The 16,480-nt window shown below is 32.1% G+C and overlaps 1 protein-coding gene across 1 annotated transcript; it reads right to left on the bottom strand.

Annotated features, from left to right (window-relative positions):
* Nucleotides 1-2,700: 2,700 nt before the first annotated feature.
* On the bottom strand, nt 2,701-7,072 carry PUB14 (plant U-box 14). The gene is made up of 4 exons (XM_078321801.1): nt 6,568-7,072; nt 6,218-6,334; nt 5,562-5,984; nt 2,701-4,218 (listed from the first exon to the last, which is right to left on the bottom strand). Exons 1-4 carry the CDS (start codon nt 6,910-6,912, stop codon nt 3,127-3,129), a joined length of 1,977 nt encoding a protein of 658 aa, XP_078177927.1. The 5' UTR covers nt 6,913-7,072; the 3' UTR covers nt 2,701-3,126.
* Nucleotides 7,073-16,480: the final 9,408 nt, after the last annotated feature.

Genomic DNA, 16,480 nt, shown 5'->3' with positions numbered 1-16,480 from the left:
GACAAAGAATAAAGAACCTGGTTCTGTAGTTCAAAAGAAAGAATTTTCCCTTGTGGGAAGTGGTAAGGTGGTATTAAATTTTGACAATTGAAGGTTATACATGCAATTATCCTTGAGAAAAAAATTAAGTAATAACAACATGTTCTGCGCCAACATTTGTGTAAGCAGTCTTACAGCAATGTTTGGAATCTTTGGGGTTGAAGGAAACCAATGAAAGATATAGATTAAATAAAGTATGGAGGTTTTAGATTGATAGATATATAGTTGGATAGATCTCTAGGAGTTTATATTTGGAATGATGTCCTTTTATAATACTTGTTTAGCATAAAATAATTACAAAGCTGAAAGATAAGACAATAGCATTAGGTGGTTAGTGTTTCAACTGGAGATAATTAATTACATCAAAAGTTATCATCTCTGGTTAAGTTGGCCATGTGAGTACTACACGGAACTGACAACAACAAGCAGCCATCTCTACACACAGTTGTTTAATGATTTTTTGTGGCGCCGTGCAATGAGAAATTTCATGTAGAAGCTGGCTGGCATATTGACTGAGATGAGAAAAGACCGAAATTTTTATTTATGCTCCTTAAAAAAAAAGAAAAAAGGCCGCTAAGCCAATCTACGACCCATTTATGGAGGGCCGTAGATTGGCTTAGAGGTCCCTCAAAACTTAAATATTTTAGTATTATAGTGCATTTTTTGGGCTTTTTGGGAGGTAAACATGGAATTTCCCCATTTTAAGGGTGTTTTGGTTTATTTTTTATGCTATTAATAAAAATTTCGGGAGAAAAGAAGCCTCTAGCGAGATATGATAAGCTTTGGATGCAAAATTGCATCTATTTCAGGACATGAATTTTTTTTTCTTAATAATTGTACACTACCTATGAGAAAATTAGCACAAGATTACTTTAATTTTAAATAAAGGAATATTTAAACAATTTTTTTGATAAAATAATATTAATAATAAATAGTTTGAAATAATTATAAATCAACAAGTATTGACTATTTGATGATTTAAATAAATTCTTATTTGTATGTATTATTGATATTTCGTTTGGATGTACATCTTATAAAAATTACATAATTTACCTAGCTAAATTTAGTGACTATTGACGAAGATAAATCTTTTGTGTGAAAAGATTCAAATTTACAGATTTTTCTTTTTGGTTAAAAAGGAATTTACAGAATTCTTTGTAGATATTTAAATTTGTATGATTAAGTTCTCATTTTTTTTTATCTTAAAGAAAGGTTAATGTCAGGATTTGACAGTTACTTCCATTATTTATTTTTTTTAAGTTTGTAAATGCGCTGCCATTGAGATGCATAAAGTAACATTTAGAAATGCCACAGAAGTTATATAGAATATATAATTTGAGCACACAACACATGGGTAGAAACCATCTGGCATGCATCTTTGACCAGACAAATTTCAGGAAGATTTGAACAGCTTCAACATTTGTTCTATTTCCTGGCTCTAGAGTGGAAAAAACGTGTCATGTCATGCCGTGTTTATTATGCTGTGATTTTGGTCTTGTACGGTGTTGTGCCGTAATTAAGTAAACAGTGATCTGTGTTGTATTGTGTCGTGATCAAAATATCAAGGAATGATCACGTTTAACTATTTTTTTTTTTCCATAATTTAAGTTAATTTATTCAAAATTCACCATTTGATTAAGATCTAACGGTCCTAATTACACGTAATTCGCGTGATTATGTGTCATGTCGTGATGTGACCAAAAATATCAAGGAGTGATCACAGCATGCGACACGCGAATCACGACACGAAACAGTAACACATGCCGTTCCGTAACGGAGCTGGCTTCGCCGTGCCATTCCCACTCTACCTGGCTCCTATTTCGCTGAGATCAAATTGTTTTGTTAGTAAAACTGAAGCATGTTTCCCAAAATTTAACTCTAAAACCCTTTAATGTCATTGGATCATTCAATTTATTTGAAACTTCACACATTCGGTAAAAAGGAGCCGTAATTTTACTGTTGGCGTATTTTTTTTCACAGTTAAACAAATTAAATAGTAATTTGTGATATTAATTATAAAACCCGGATTCGTTTATGTTGTAGTATTTGCAAGTTCAAGAAATTTTATCGGTTATCAATTTTTTTACTAATCTTTGTCATAACAATTAGTTATAGAATTTATTAAGGAAGCATAATTTTGTTCAAACTTCTACCTAATAATCAAATAAAGAAGGATAAATTATTCTTGTTAAAACTAACTACTTTGTTTAGGCTGCCTTTGAGACAAAAGTGGTAATTATGTTGGAATTGATAAATAATGTCAGTACACTGCCAAGCTTTAAAAAAAAAAAGATAAATAATGTCAGTAATTACAATTATTTTAACTTCCTACTTCACCGCTGTAAAGCTAGAAAGTTTTGCCATTTTTTTTTATTGAGAAACAGATTAACAGAATCCTCTAAAACATTTTTATTACATCACAATATTTTAGCAAGAGTGAGGCTATGGTACTATGCATAGCACAAATTGATCCACAGTTTCACTATAGACTTAAATTTTTAATTCTAAATAGTCAATTCGAATCATTCAAGATCTATATATCAATATACATATAAACTAAATTTTACATTTTCTAAAAAAAAAACATTATGTTTTAGATAGATAGAAAAACACTTGATTTAAAATACTGAACTATTCAAAAGCAGTGATTTTCTACCCATCTAAAAAAATAGTAAACAAATTCTAAAAAATGCAAAATTTAGTTTACAAGTATATATTCATACGAAGACAAATCGATCGTTATAATTTTGACAATAAAATTATAGATTTATAGTACGGACCAATCAGCACTATGCATAGTACCTTAGCCTCATTCTTTTAGCAATCACATATTATCACAAAGCTCGCCATCTCCCCCCACCATTCCTAAAAGAAACTTTTTGGCCCCTCAGCAGATTGCCGCACCCGAGAATTAAAACCTTGCTAACAAAAGCCATCTCTATTATAAAGCTTTAGAGCAAAATAATGCAAAGCAAAAAAAAAAAAAAAAAACAAAAGAAAATACAAACAATTAGTTTTATTCTAAATTTACAACACAGACAATCGGCTAATCAATACAGAGATTTTTTTTTTTTTGCATACAACTGCCTAACTAACAATTGAACCCTCATCCTCCCCATTTTGAACATCGAGTTGATTAATAAGATCCAAGAGGCTGCTAGCCTTCCTTTTTGCTCTATCAGTACCAGTCTCAGCCAACTCCTTCAACACCTCAGCAGCACCCATCTCCTTCATGACCCGTACTTGACCCGCATCAACAGTGCACACAGACCACAATATCGCAGCAGCATATTCCTTGTTCCTTGGTGAGTTGCTCTTCATAACCTCAACCAAGCATGGCACTGGCTTAGCCTCGTTAATCGCTATTTTCCCATCCGGATTACTTGCTAAAATTGCCAGAATAGCAAGTGCTTCATCTATCATGCCACAAGTGGGGTCCTCCAGAAACCCCATCAAGAGGCCCACTAGCCCTGCTTTGACGGCCAGCACCTTATTTCCTTGGTTTATACATAAATTAAATATGGCAGTTGCTGCATCCTTTTTGCCACGCGGGCTACCCTGACACAGCAGATTAATCAGTGGTGGTATTGCACCCGCCTCACCAATGGCTACTTTGTTCTTGTCCACAACCGACAAACTAAAGAGAGTGGCCGCAGCATTTTCCCTTGCTTCCATGCTACCAAAATTCAATACCTCTACAATCTTCACTATGGCACCAGAATCAACTATAATACCTTTATTGTTTTCATGAATGGATAGATTCAACAAGGCTGTGACAGCGTGCTCCTGTGTACGCAAGTCAGGTGATGCGAGTAAATTCACCAGCAGGGGTATCGCGCCTGCCTCAGCTATACAAACACGGTTGTTTGCATTTCTTTTTGCGAGTAGTCGAAGTTCCCCCGCAGCAGAGCGTTGCTCTTCTTGGGTCCCACTCTCCAGTCTTGCCATGAGGGAGTTGATGCCAGCCCGGTCACATTCAGTGTGCTTCCCGGGCTTCCTATCACGGGAAGCAGTCTTTAGCTTAGGAGGCTCGATGCCGTTGGATTCACACCACTGGGAAATGAGGCCTTTGAGGACGAAATTCGGGGTCAGTGTTGTGTGGGTTAGGTGCTGTTGGGTTTTGGGGCATGTCTTGTGACCCGCATCAAGCCACTTCTGGATGCAAGATCTCTCGTACGTCTGAGATTATTGCAAAGTTACATAGTCATTGATGTGAAGAATCATTTTACTTTCTCTAGAAATTAATTTTAATATTTTCTCATGTCTGTAATTTCTTAACATTTTGCAAGATATTTGCAAATGAAACATTAATGGATATAAAACTGGTAAAGAAATCTGCTGTTATTACTTGGGACAAGAACCTGTTCCGATCCCAACCATTCAAACTTTTCTATGCACGAATCTCAATGAAGTAAGTTTTTCATGTGCGAATCTCAACGAAGATCAACTGTTGGGATCGGAATAACAGGTTCATGTTATTCCAAAGGAATAACAGAAGATTTATTTCCTATAAACTGATGGAAAAGCTTTCTCTTCTTTATTAATACAAATGTCACAGCTAAGCTGTTGGCCTTCAAAAAAAAAAAAATCTGACGTAAAAGATGTAGAATATAATTATACTATCAAACAAACTTTATTGACAACTGAGACAACCAACACAATGCTTGCCAAAATCAAAATATTAAAAAAGTATATATCTTCTCTATTATTAAAATAGACAGTGTATCAAATTCGATTCAATTTGAAAATCAATCAGTCATCCATCGAGCGATTTAAAAATATAATTGTTCAGTTTTATCAGCACTTGATTGTTGACCAAACATTTATCAAATTGCACAAAATTTGTTGCATTGTCTATCTATTTTTTTTTATTAAAGGGTCCCGGTACACACCAACATCTTTTAGATATTATTCTTGAGAATTGAACCTGCATCTCTTTGAAGAGAGATGAGAACACATTTACAAATGTGATTTTTAACTAGGACAAATTTTCATGTTTAGATGTCACAATTGTCAAATAAACTTGGTTGTCAATAAATCTCTTCTCAAGATATATCCCACCAAGTGCAAAAAAACTTTCATCGCTATCTTTATCTTAGTCCATTAAAATATCAACACAGCAAGAAAAGAGTTATGAATGGTTACCTAAAAAAACACATGAAATTGGGGAAATTGGTCATATTTTCCGGACTTAACCTTTGTTTAACAACATTTTATAATTCATTGGCTTTAAGGAAAGTCCAATTTTAGCCCTTCAACTATTGACTATAATTCGATGGAGGAGACATCAAATGAACAGTAGAACAGAAATAGAAAGATGACATATAAGACCATAAACTTCAAAGAGATTAGTATTAGGCACTTTAGTAATTTATGTCTTATGAACCTTCATTGATTGCTTTTAAACAAAACCAAATTCATCCCACGCGGGCTACCCTGACACTTTAGTAAATTGCTGTGCATACTGGCCCTACAAATTAAATTGCTAGCTAACTAAAGAGATAAGCAAGGCAAGGCAGTACCTGTCCAGTAGAGACAATTACAGGGTCTTGCATTAATTCAAGCGAAATAGGACACCTAAATTCATCTGGAATAACTGGCGACCGGTGCTTTACTGAACCAGACCTACTTGAAGCTGGAGTTTCTGTGATCGGATTTTCAGAAAGTACAAAGTCTTTAAGTTTCCTGAGGAGGGATGACATCTCCTCCAGTCGATTATCAGGATCACCACCACTGGAGATGACCAGTTCATGGAGAGCTACAGATTCCTTCTTGATGTCGTCCAGTGATTTCAGTTGGAGTTTTTCAGAGATGCGCTTTAGGATCGTGGGGTCTGTGTGCTTGTCATGATGGCCCCACACAACAGCCAAATCACGGGTGAGGAGAGGATCTGGTGCGTCGACCTTGTGAATTGCTCTCCTGAACTGAAGATGAACCAGCTCAACCTAGGATTTTTAAATCATTTAGTATTACTTCATACTATTAGTTATATATATTTATTTTTGTGAAGTGTATGTCGTGTGTAGAGCTGCATATGGTCAACATTTTTTATGATTTTAGGCCTCTAACACCATATAAACTATATTTATCCATGAGAAAACAGATAATAATAAAAAAAAAATGACAGTTTGATGCAAATTTGAAAGAGGCAAAAGAAAAAAAATGAAAAATAATTCACCTGCTCGCGAACCTCTTCAGACATAGGAAGGTCATTGTAAGGGAAAGAAGATAGAGCCTTCTCCATTTGTTCATTGACCCTTGTAAATTCACTTATTTTTGCTTCCCTTTTGTATGCCTGTGACAAAATAGAACATAAACTAAAGGAACCAAAATGCTTCTTATTTCAGTACCAGTACCAGCTTATTGGTAACAAAGTCAGGTCTATTTAATTAGCATAAAGTACCCAATTTTTACTACAATAGCTCATGAGTTTATTAAAACACACAGCATAAAGGAAATTATACTGAGGATTTGCTCAAATCTACTACCAATTTCAATCAATCTGTTACTTTACACACAAGTAATTACCTGATAAATCTTGCTATCATCATAGACTGAGCGGAGCATGTCCCTGGCGCACACTAGTGCATCATGGACCGTGCCCAGGCACTCCACGAGACCTGAGAACCCATCTCCAGCCCCATCACGGATCTCATCTAGAAGAGGTGAGAGGAGCCGAACCCTTCTTACCAGATCACCACAGAATCCACGCAGTGGGCCCCGGCTTTCAGGGAGAGTCGATATCTCCGAGATAATCACGGCCGCCTCCTCAGCCACTGACGCATAGGGAAAGAAATCTCGTTGGGGAGATGACGTGGCGGAGGTTCCAAGAAGGGAAGACGATGTGGCATCTTCGTCTGCTGTTGAACTCATTGGAGAAAGATAAGATTCGACCGGGAAGATTGACGCTTTTACTTTAGAAGAAGAGAAGAAGAGAAGAAACGATGGAATTCCGACCGAATCAGCCAATCAGGGAACCCAAATACGCAATTGACAATTTCATTTTCGGGTCAACATTTGAGAACGAGGATATCATTATTTACAACACTGTTGCGCACTCCAATTGAGACGTACGTAATATAAATCTGCGCACAAATAAGAGATACACAATTTTTTTTTTTTTGATCGAAAGAGATACACAATTTGTATGTATACAAGATCTGTGTATCTCTTTTTTTTTTTTTTTTTTATATTCTGCGTGTTCTTCTGTATTCTGAAAACACTAAATATCTTAATAAAAAGAGGGAAAAATATCCAATATACCATCAAGTATTCTCGATCTATCTGCATCTCTATCATTTAATAAATGTTCTAACCTGCAATACATTTTCTACTAAAAATTAATGCACCGTGGAATGTTTACACAGAACTTGTATCAATTAGAGAGAGAGAATGGGTCTTGCGAAATAATTAGGGTATCGTCGGCCGGGTAAATCATTTTTATATTCGTACCTTATAATTAAAAAAAAAACATTTTTTTATACCGCACGAGTTAGATAAACTAATAAAAAGAGTATCTTCATTCTTATATTATGCACGTAGTTGTCCTGATCCGCCAACGACTGAGATTTAAATATGAACTTTCAAATTGAATATCAACCATTCAATCAAATAATCTATCTTCTTTTGATTAAATATATCTATTTTATATGTAGAAATCTAAATTTAGTTTAAAACAAACTCGCCACAAAAACTGCTATGTAGTTTGTCACTATTAAAATTGAATGAATCCCTAACGATTCATTTCCTTATTTCTCATTACAACTGGCTTTAATTGGCTGCTCGTTTTATAACATCTACAATTTTAATTCCCACAGATATGAGGTGAGAAAAAAATAATTTTTGGACCAAATTATCCTTCGGTGGAGAAGGAAACAGTAAAATAGGAAATAATAGAATTGGATTCCAAATCTTTAAAAGACTAACAAATTTTCTATTCGGATTTGTTTAATAGAATTGGATTTCAAATAAAAAATAACTAGATCCAAATAAAAAAATTTCTTGCTAAAACAATTCAGATCGTTGACTTAGAATTGAATTCCAAAAACATTATGAAGTTATTTGGACTTGCTGACGTTAATTAGAAAAAAAAAGTTATATTTTAAATAGACAAAATAACAATAATTACCACATGTAATTCAAATAAACCAATTAAGAATCACAACTATAATAAAAAAAAATACTACCTGTTTGATAGTATAAAAAAATTCATACAACTATAACATAATCAATTCATCAAGATTCATATAAATTCAAACTATAAAATTAACAACTTAACAAACAAAACATAAAAAAGGTAAAAAAAAAACAAAAAAACAAAAACAAAAAAACAAATATTTAAAAGCTTGCGATCTAAAATTAAAAACTCTACTCCTAAAGACACTATTTTAACAACATAAATTCGAATATTGTGTTTGATAGACAATTTATTATTCTTCTAACAATAACTAAAAACTTCAAAAAAATATCATTTAAATTAAGCATAGTATTTGATTGTTTATACATGACTTGTGTTTTTTTTTATGTTTCCACAAATTTAAATTTATAAGGATATCGTTTGGTAGAACTTAATGATCTTTGTTTTTTTTTTTTTTTATCGTTGAAGCCTACACTTGTTGCATGAAACTTTTGGTTCGAGTATCAACTCGTAATTGGTGATAAAGGAGTTGGCATGTAATAAGTTCTTTAGCAGCTTCCTTTTGTAAATATGTCATTGTCGATACTTGAATTGAAACTTATTAAGTAAACTCAGCATTTCATTATCAACATAATTAGTCGCGTCGGTTGGTGAAGTATCTAAAAGTGTTCTATCAGTTTTGCATCACAGATGAACCAAATCCAGATGTAATATTGAGTTTGTGAAGTTCATCATGTTATGGGCACATAGAAGATCCATCGTCGTCTCAAAATTTCCCGTGCAAATAGTTTGTACAACTTTTCATATTGTTTGTAGTATTCAGATGTAGTATTTAAAAGTCATATTTTTTATATTTTCACATTGTTTGTACAACTTTTCAAAGCATAAATTGAAATATTCGATAACACTGAGCACAAGTTGCTTATTCAAATTTGACCTCATTTCACTAAGCAAATCAATTATTTATTCTCTTTGTGTTTGCTAGGTTGGTTGGATGTAACATGTATCAATTTAAAATTGTTCCGATAGAATGCTTAATCAAATATATCATATCTATAGTATAGCTAAATGAGCCTAACAGTAAAATCAAAGAACAAGTGTGGGTGCACTGTGCATGAGTCCACACCAAGATAACTTTCTAATTTAAAAGATTTGAAATCCAATTCTCTATTGTTTCCTTTTTGACGAAAAGATAGTTTGGTCCAAAAAAAAAAAATTCTCTCACCTCAGATATGTGAAAATTAAAATTGTAGCTATTAAAATTTGTATCCTCTCAAATTCTTGCAATTAAATTATTTCCTTATTTCTCTATTTCCTCCATTTTATTTTTCTTCTTTCTCCATAGTTTCAAAAATAAAAATGAAAACTATCATATCTTTTCGGATTTTATTTAGGGCTAATATATATTTGTGAATAGATGAATAACAAATCTTGTGCTGATGAAAACAATCATATCTTTCCGATCTGAATATATATGTAGAGAAAATCCTTATTTAAATCATATCTTGCTTGTGGAGAAAATTATATATTAAATCGCAATGATACTTCAAGATTTTTTTTTTCATATTATATTTAATCAGTTATTTTTTTTCATTTGTTGTTGTTTCTTTTATTGTTATTTATTATTTGGATATCTATTTTTTCTCATTTGTGTCTTTTATTTTTATTTAAATATATTTTTCTTAATTTTGTGTGAATGTCAAACAAAAAGGTCTGTTTATATTCTATTCAATCTTATAATATATTCCCGTTGCAACGCACGGGCAAGATACTAGTCATTAACATATAGATTTATATTTCTTGATAAAATATTTTTCAAAATTAAATAAAAATTAAAAATAATAATGAATACAACTAATTTGTATTATAAAAATTTAATAAAATACAAAATTTTATCGTATCTTGTATCATCTTCATACAAATATATATAATTTTATTTTTAAAAATTATCTCATACGATAACGGGTAAGATAACGAAAAAAGTCGTTACCCTTACTCGTACCCGATAAACTAACGAAAAAAAAAGTTACCCTTGCTTGTATTTTCAGATACCATACGGATCAAGTAAGCGGATAAAAGGGTGTCATCGACACCCCTAGAAACAATATTACTATCACAAAAAGTGTAGTGGAATGTTTTTAAACAAGTTCAACTGTTTTGAGCCTTAAATGTCTTTTAATCTTCAATTGAGGGCATCGACCCATGTTTTTCCTCAACTGTTGTTATTTCTAAGGAATAGAACGAATCTGTTAATTATCTTGATTTCAATTGTTATTGTTTAAAAACTTACTTTGTTAAAATTCGTGTATAATAAAGTTGGAACAATTAAGATGAATCTTATTTCATAGAAATAACAACAGATTATTTCCGAAATAGAACGAGTCAACGAGGATACTTATATCAGCTTCACGATTCCAAATCAAATTACAATTCAAAGGTTTTCCTCTTTCCTTTTTTTTTTCTTTGTGAAATAAAGGCCTCTTATACGTTCTAATATATATATATATATATATATATATAGAGTACGGCTAACGCGCTTCCTCTAGCATATGGGCCGAAATGCTTCCGGTGGAAAGTTGAAATTTCAAAATCCAAAAAGTCGATCTGAACCGTTCATCTTCTTCTCCATATTAATATCTGCTTGGAGACCAAATTTTACATTTTTCTGAATTTTTTTACTATTTATTAAGCCACTTTGAAAATTGCTAATCCAACGGTGACTTACCAAACAGTAAAAATCAGAAGCTACCGTTGGATCAGCGATTTTCAAAATGGCTTAATAAATAGTAAAAAATTTCAGAAAAATGTAAAATTTGGTCTCCAAGCAGATATTAATATGGAGAAGAAGATGAACGGTTCAGATCAACTTTTTGGATTTTGAAATTTCAACTTTTCACCGGAAGCATTTCGGCCCATATGCTAGAGGAAGCGCGTTAGCCGTACTCTATATATATATATATATATATATATATTTTTTTTTTTTTAAATATGTATCTTTTTGTAAAGAGATAAAATTCATCACCACATGTGTTAGACACGATTCTTTCAAATATTTTGTATATTCAAAATGTTCTATTTGTATTCATATCCTCTGAGGTAATAGAATATTTCTGTTTAAATTTGGACTGTCTGATATGAATATCGACTAATGCAGTTCGAGGTGGAATGTACATGATGTCATGACATTTTTTAATATTTGTAAACGGTTTGAATCTAAACAAAAATATTATGTTAACTTAGGGTGTACTCCAAACGGAGGTAGGTGAAGGGAGAGAAAGGGCGAGTTTATTGTGCAGAGGTGAGAGCTCGTCAGACCGCACCTGATTGGAGAAGGTCATCTGCTCTAGAAAAGAGAAATCAGAGATAGACCAGAGGTTACGCGTTATTGTTCAAAAGGGAGGAAAGAGGAGCGTTGTGTTGATTTTTTTTTTTTTATGAAATATGTTACCCTCAAATTTTACTATTCAAAAAGAAAGTCGATGAGTTCATTTTCCTCTCCTGCCCTTCCCCTTCTTCTACAACCTTCAGTTGTAGAGCATAGTCTTAAGTGCTGAATTTTTTTTCGTTACCACCTCAATAATTCAAAATTAAGCAACTACCACCGTTTGACTCAAAATTCAAATCTTATCACACACGCACATCCAGAATATGCACCAATTATGACTGGTGCACAAGCTGGAGATACGCACCAGTTATATTTTTTTTCAACAGAAAGATATTTGTTTCAAAAGAAATGAAATCATACTCGAGACCAAATTTAATGAAGTATATTGTATGAATCACGAAGTGAGAATATATTTTTGCAGTTATATTATTGTTTCTTTCAAGAAAATGAATGAGAAAATGGAAAATAATATGTTAGAAGTTTATTTTAGAAAACACAAAATTTATATAAATAAATACTTATTTTAATAATAACATTTTAAACTTTATGAATTATGAAGCTATTTGTATATTAATTTTTTAAATTTATTTTTTTATATAAAAGCTCACTATACGCGGCCACAGAAGATCGAATGAAATATATTTTGTATGCGAGCTGTGCATGACATCTATATTACAGTTACAAATTTCTTCCATTACTAGTTATTTTAATCACATCACATGAAAAAGAGAATATTTTACAATTAGTTGATCTCTATCCGTCCGCCACTCCGCCTCAGCCCTCAAAGCCTAATTACGGATGTAACTTCTGTTCCATGCATTCTCCTCCTCCAAAAATAGAAAACCATTACAATATAGTTGAAAAAAAAAATGATGATAGGTTAGGGCCTGGCTGTGGTTAGTAAACCTTACATCACATCAAAATTGGGCCCAAGCGCATGGCCTTAATTAGACTAGATCTGATCATGCCAAATTAATGGGCACTATATATGTTTCCACTCTTCATTCAACGAAAGAGAAATTGCAAACTCAACTCACAATTATTAAGAAAAAGGAATTAAGTTGCCTTATGATAAGCACGTAGATGTTGTGCTACCATAACCCAAGGGAGGTAGTGAAGGGTTGCCCATGCATCTCTACCCGTCCGAATTTCCAGTTTGTTTCACACTGCAAGTAGACAACAGATCATTTGACTTTGGCTAATTATAAACTAAGAGTGAATCTACCTGCCAATTGAAAAATCAACACCTGATTAGACACCCAATATTATATATATATATATATATATATATATATATGTGTGTGTGTGTGTTTTTGGCGTGCTGAGGATTGGACCCCTGATCTATCTATCTGTCAATTAAAAGTTTTTTTGAAAACCTTCGCAGAAGGTGTAAAGTCGTGAGGAGGAATCAAACTCTCAACTTTTTGGTACAACAACTCTAAAACTTTTTTCTATCCAATTAAGCTACCTCCTTCTTGATAAAATTTTACAAATAAGTTAAATATGATTTGGGGTAAAATTAGCTATGTAGAATGTCTCTAGTGCCAGTATAAACATGCATGCATGCATGTCTCACATTTTTTTTATTAAAATATCTCTGAAGACAAAATTTTATATTTTCTTAGATAGATAAAAAATTATTGCTTTTGGACGAAAGACATTAATTTTATCTATCTAAAAAAATAGTAAAAGATTTAAAAAAATATATAAAATTTGGTTTCCAATAACATTTTAGTATGATGATCATGATGATTTATTTGAATTGACTGTTTGACTTTTGAAAAATAAATAAATAAATAACAACGCAAGGCACAATTGTAATATGAAGTATTTGAAACCTCCTCGTATTATTATGTCATGTGAAAATTTTTGTTTGGTTCCGAAAAACTAAAGAACAAAGGCTGCAAGTTTTCATGTATTTTTTTTAAATAGAGATAGTTGTAGGATTTTTTTTTAAATAGTATTCATTTAAATTATTTCAACAGAACAAGCTTTGTTTGAATGGAATTTTGAAAACTAGTCTCCACCGATCCTTAGGATCAGTGCAGAAAAAAAAATCCCACCTACACCGGTCCTAGGGACCGGTGGAGCCAACATTTACCTCGCCACACATATGCTACACCAAAGACCACATCAAACATCTCCACCGGTCCTGTGGATCGGTGTAGATTTGAATTTGTATCTCAACCATTTAAATAATGCTGGCTCCGTGCGCTATTCCTTTTTGGATTTGCGTGACTTTTTGGAATTGAATTTGTATCCTCTGAGATATCTCAAACTTTGCGTGACTTTATGAAAAATCCCAATCGTTTAAACACGTTATGCATGAATCTCAAAGCACACATTATACTACCCCTACATCACCACCGAATAGGCACCGGACACGTAGGTCACTCAAAAATTGAGATATCTAAGAGGATATGCACTCTTTGGAATTTGCGTGACTTCAAAAAATATCTCAAACTTTGCATGACCTTTTGGAGTCTCTCAACCGTTTAAATAGTTTTGCACGAATCTCCAAGCAAAAATAATACTGGCCCCTACCTATCCCCGAAGTTATTTGAATTACATTGTATGTAGTGAGTCATTGTTTGATAAAAATTGTATATCATTGCATGGTTTTCATATCTTTTTGAATGCATAAGATCAAGATAATTCATTATTACATGTGAATACGGCACCATTTGCAAAATTTGAAAATCAAGCCTCCATCGATCCTAGGGATCGGTGGAGGTGTAGTATGGGATCTTCCATGGCCAGCTCTCTTCAGATGTGAAAATTGCTCTCTTCAGGTGTGAAAATTGCTCCACCGATCCGTAGGATCGGTGTAGGATTCGATTTTTTCCTCCACCGATCCCTAGAGGCTAGTTTTCAAAAAGCCAATCAAACTAGGCTTGTTCCGTTAAAATAATTTAAAAGAATTCTATTTAAAAAAAAATCTAGTTGTAGTATATATCTAACTATTATTTTCATCTATTATATCTTAAAAAATGCTATTTAAATTAGAAAACTAAATTATATACGTGTTCTTAATTTTTTTTGATAACATACATATATGGATTTAATTTTTATGTACATCAATATATATATTGAAGTTCTATTTATTTCATAACTTTAAAGTTGGATAAAAAAAAATATTTTAGTCCTTATCACGTTTTGACATTGGCTATTTTTTTTTCTTTTTGAATCTGGTCCAAACAATAATAATTAGATATTGTGCCTACTTAAGTTTTTGTTAGAAAGGGTTTGGTGAAGTCTAGTTGCATGTTTTGTATTAATATTTTTGGTGATTTCATGTTGCAGCAATTTGTTTTGACTTTTGAGAGTTGTCATCTTAAAAAATTGGATCTTTAATTTGATTCAATCAAGTTAAGTTGGGTTTTTTTTATATATGAATATGATCATGTCCGATTCGATATATATGTCAACATGACGAGTGAATAGTGAGAATAACACAAGAAAAATGAGTTGTACTACATATCACCATTGGGGAAAAAAAATATTGAATCAGATTTAAATAGCTAATCGGATTTAAATCTAATAACTAATGAGGTACTTGATAAAAATAATACTTTAACTAATACTTTTCAATACTTTGACTTGTAATTTCTGATTATCTAATCTATAATTCTAACAGCCAATTATAATTTAAAAAATTTATTTTATAATTTTTACCTTAAATTTAATCCGAATTACAAATCAAATATTCAGAGAGGAGCAAAAAAAATTTCGTAAAAGAACAAAATCGATCAAAATGTCTCAATCTCTACTAAAATTCAAAGTCCAGAAAATAACAGCTGCCCCTCCCGAGACCATATGAGTCCGCCCCTATCTATCATGTAATTAAACATGTTTGGAGACGCACATATATTATAGAGGAAAATCAAGGAAACCAACGAAAGAAGAAGAGTACCATACACATGCATCCATGATCGCCGTATATTAGTATACGTTGAAAATTGCTTGTATTATATTAGCAAAGTGCATTATCAAGAGGCTACATCTACTATTTTAAGTAATTAAGTTGACCTAGATAACATATTTATTTATATTATATTATGCTCTTGAATCATTCAAAAGCTAATAATAGTTATCGATCAGCACCTCAATTTTATATAAAAGCAATGCAAATTATTTGAAACCAAAAAAAAATTAGAAAGTAGGAGTAAAAGGAGACCAAGTTAACTTTCGAATGTGGCCAAAGGACAGATTTCAATAATTCGGAATATCATTTGTTTCTCAAAAAAATATTTTATGAAAAGGACTAGACGAGCATAAAACAAATTTGAATAATTAGGGATATCGATCTTTCGTTTCTCCGAGAAATATTTTTTATGAAACTGTTAAAGAAGCATGAAGGTGTAACTGCAATATAATTTTCTAGTTTTAATTAATGATTAGTATGCTAGTATTTTCGAATTGTGTCCAATTAATTCTAAATAGTATAGATCTAGCGAGGTTAACAACATAAAATATATCTTAGGATACGTTTGGATGGGAGCTAGAATAGCAAAATTTGAGAATAATAAATGAGAACAGAGAAAGATTAGTGATTTTCATATTAGTGTGAAATTGGTGCTATTTGGATTACTAAAAATGTTGTTTGAATTTTACATTTAGAATAGTGAATAGTTGTAACCGATAAAAAATAATGCTAATAAAATACTAATTAAGAGGAAAGATAGGCAAGTGAGATCTTAAACGGATTGTCACGACGTGGAGATAACATAAGTGATGTAAATTTTATTATTTCGGGACTGTATTGGCAAAAATCCAAGAAAGAAGTATTTTTTTCTCTCTCTTCACCCGATGTTTTTATTTACATCCAAAACAATAATTAAATTTCAAAAAATAACCAAAGTTGGGCATGATTTTGAAATCTACCCAAACTGGAATTTTTTTTCGGTTTTAGAATTCCA

Source organism: Carex rostrata, chromosome 20 (assembly GCF_964058835.1).
Source record: "Carex rostrata chromosome 20, lpCarRost1.2, whole genome shotgun sequence".
Lineage (NCBI taxonomy): Eukaryota > Viridiplantae > Streptophyta > Magnoliopsida > Poales > Cyperaceae > Carex > Carex rostrata.
The sequence above is the reverse complement of the archived record's forward strand: the minus strand, read 5'-3'. Positions and strand labels throughout refer to the sequence as shown.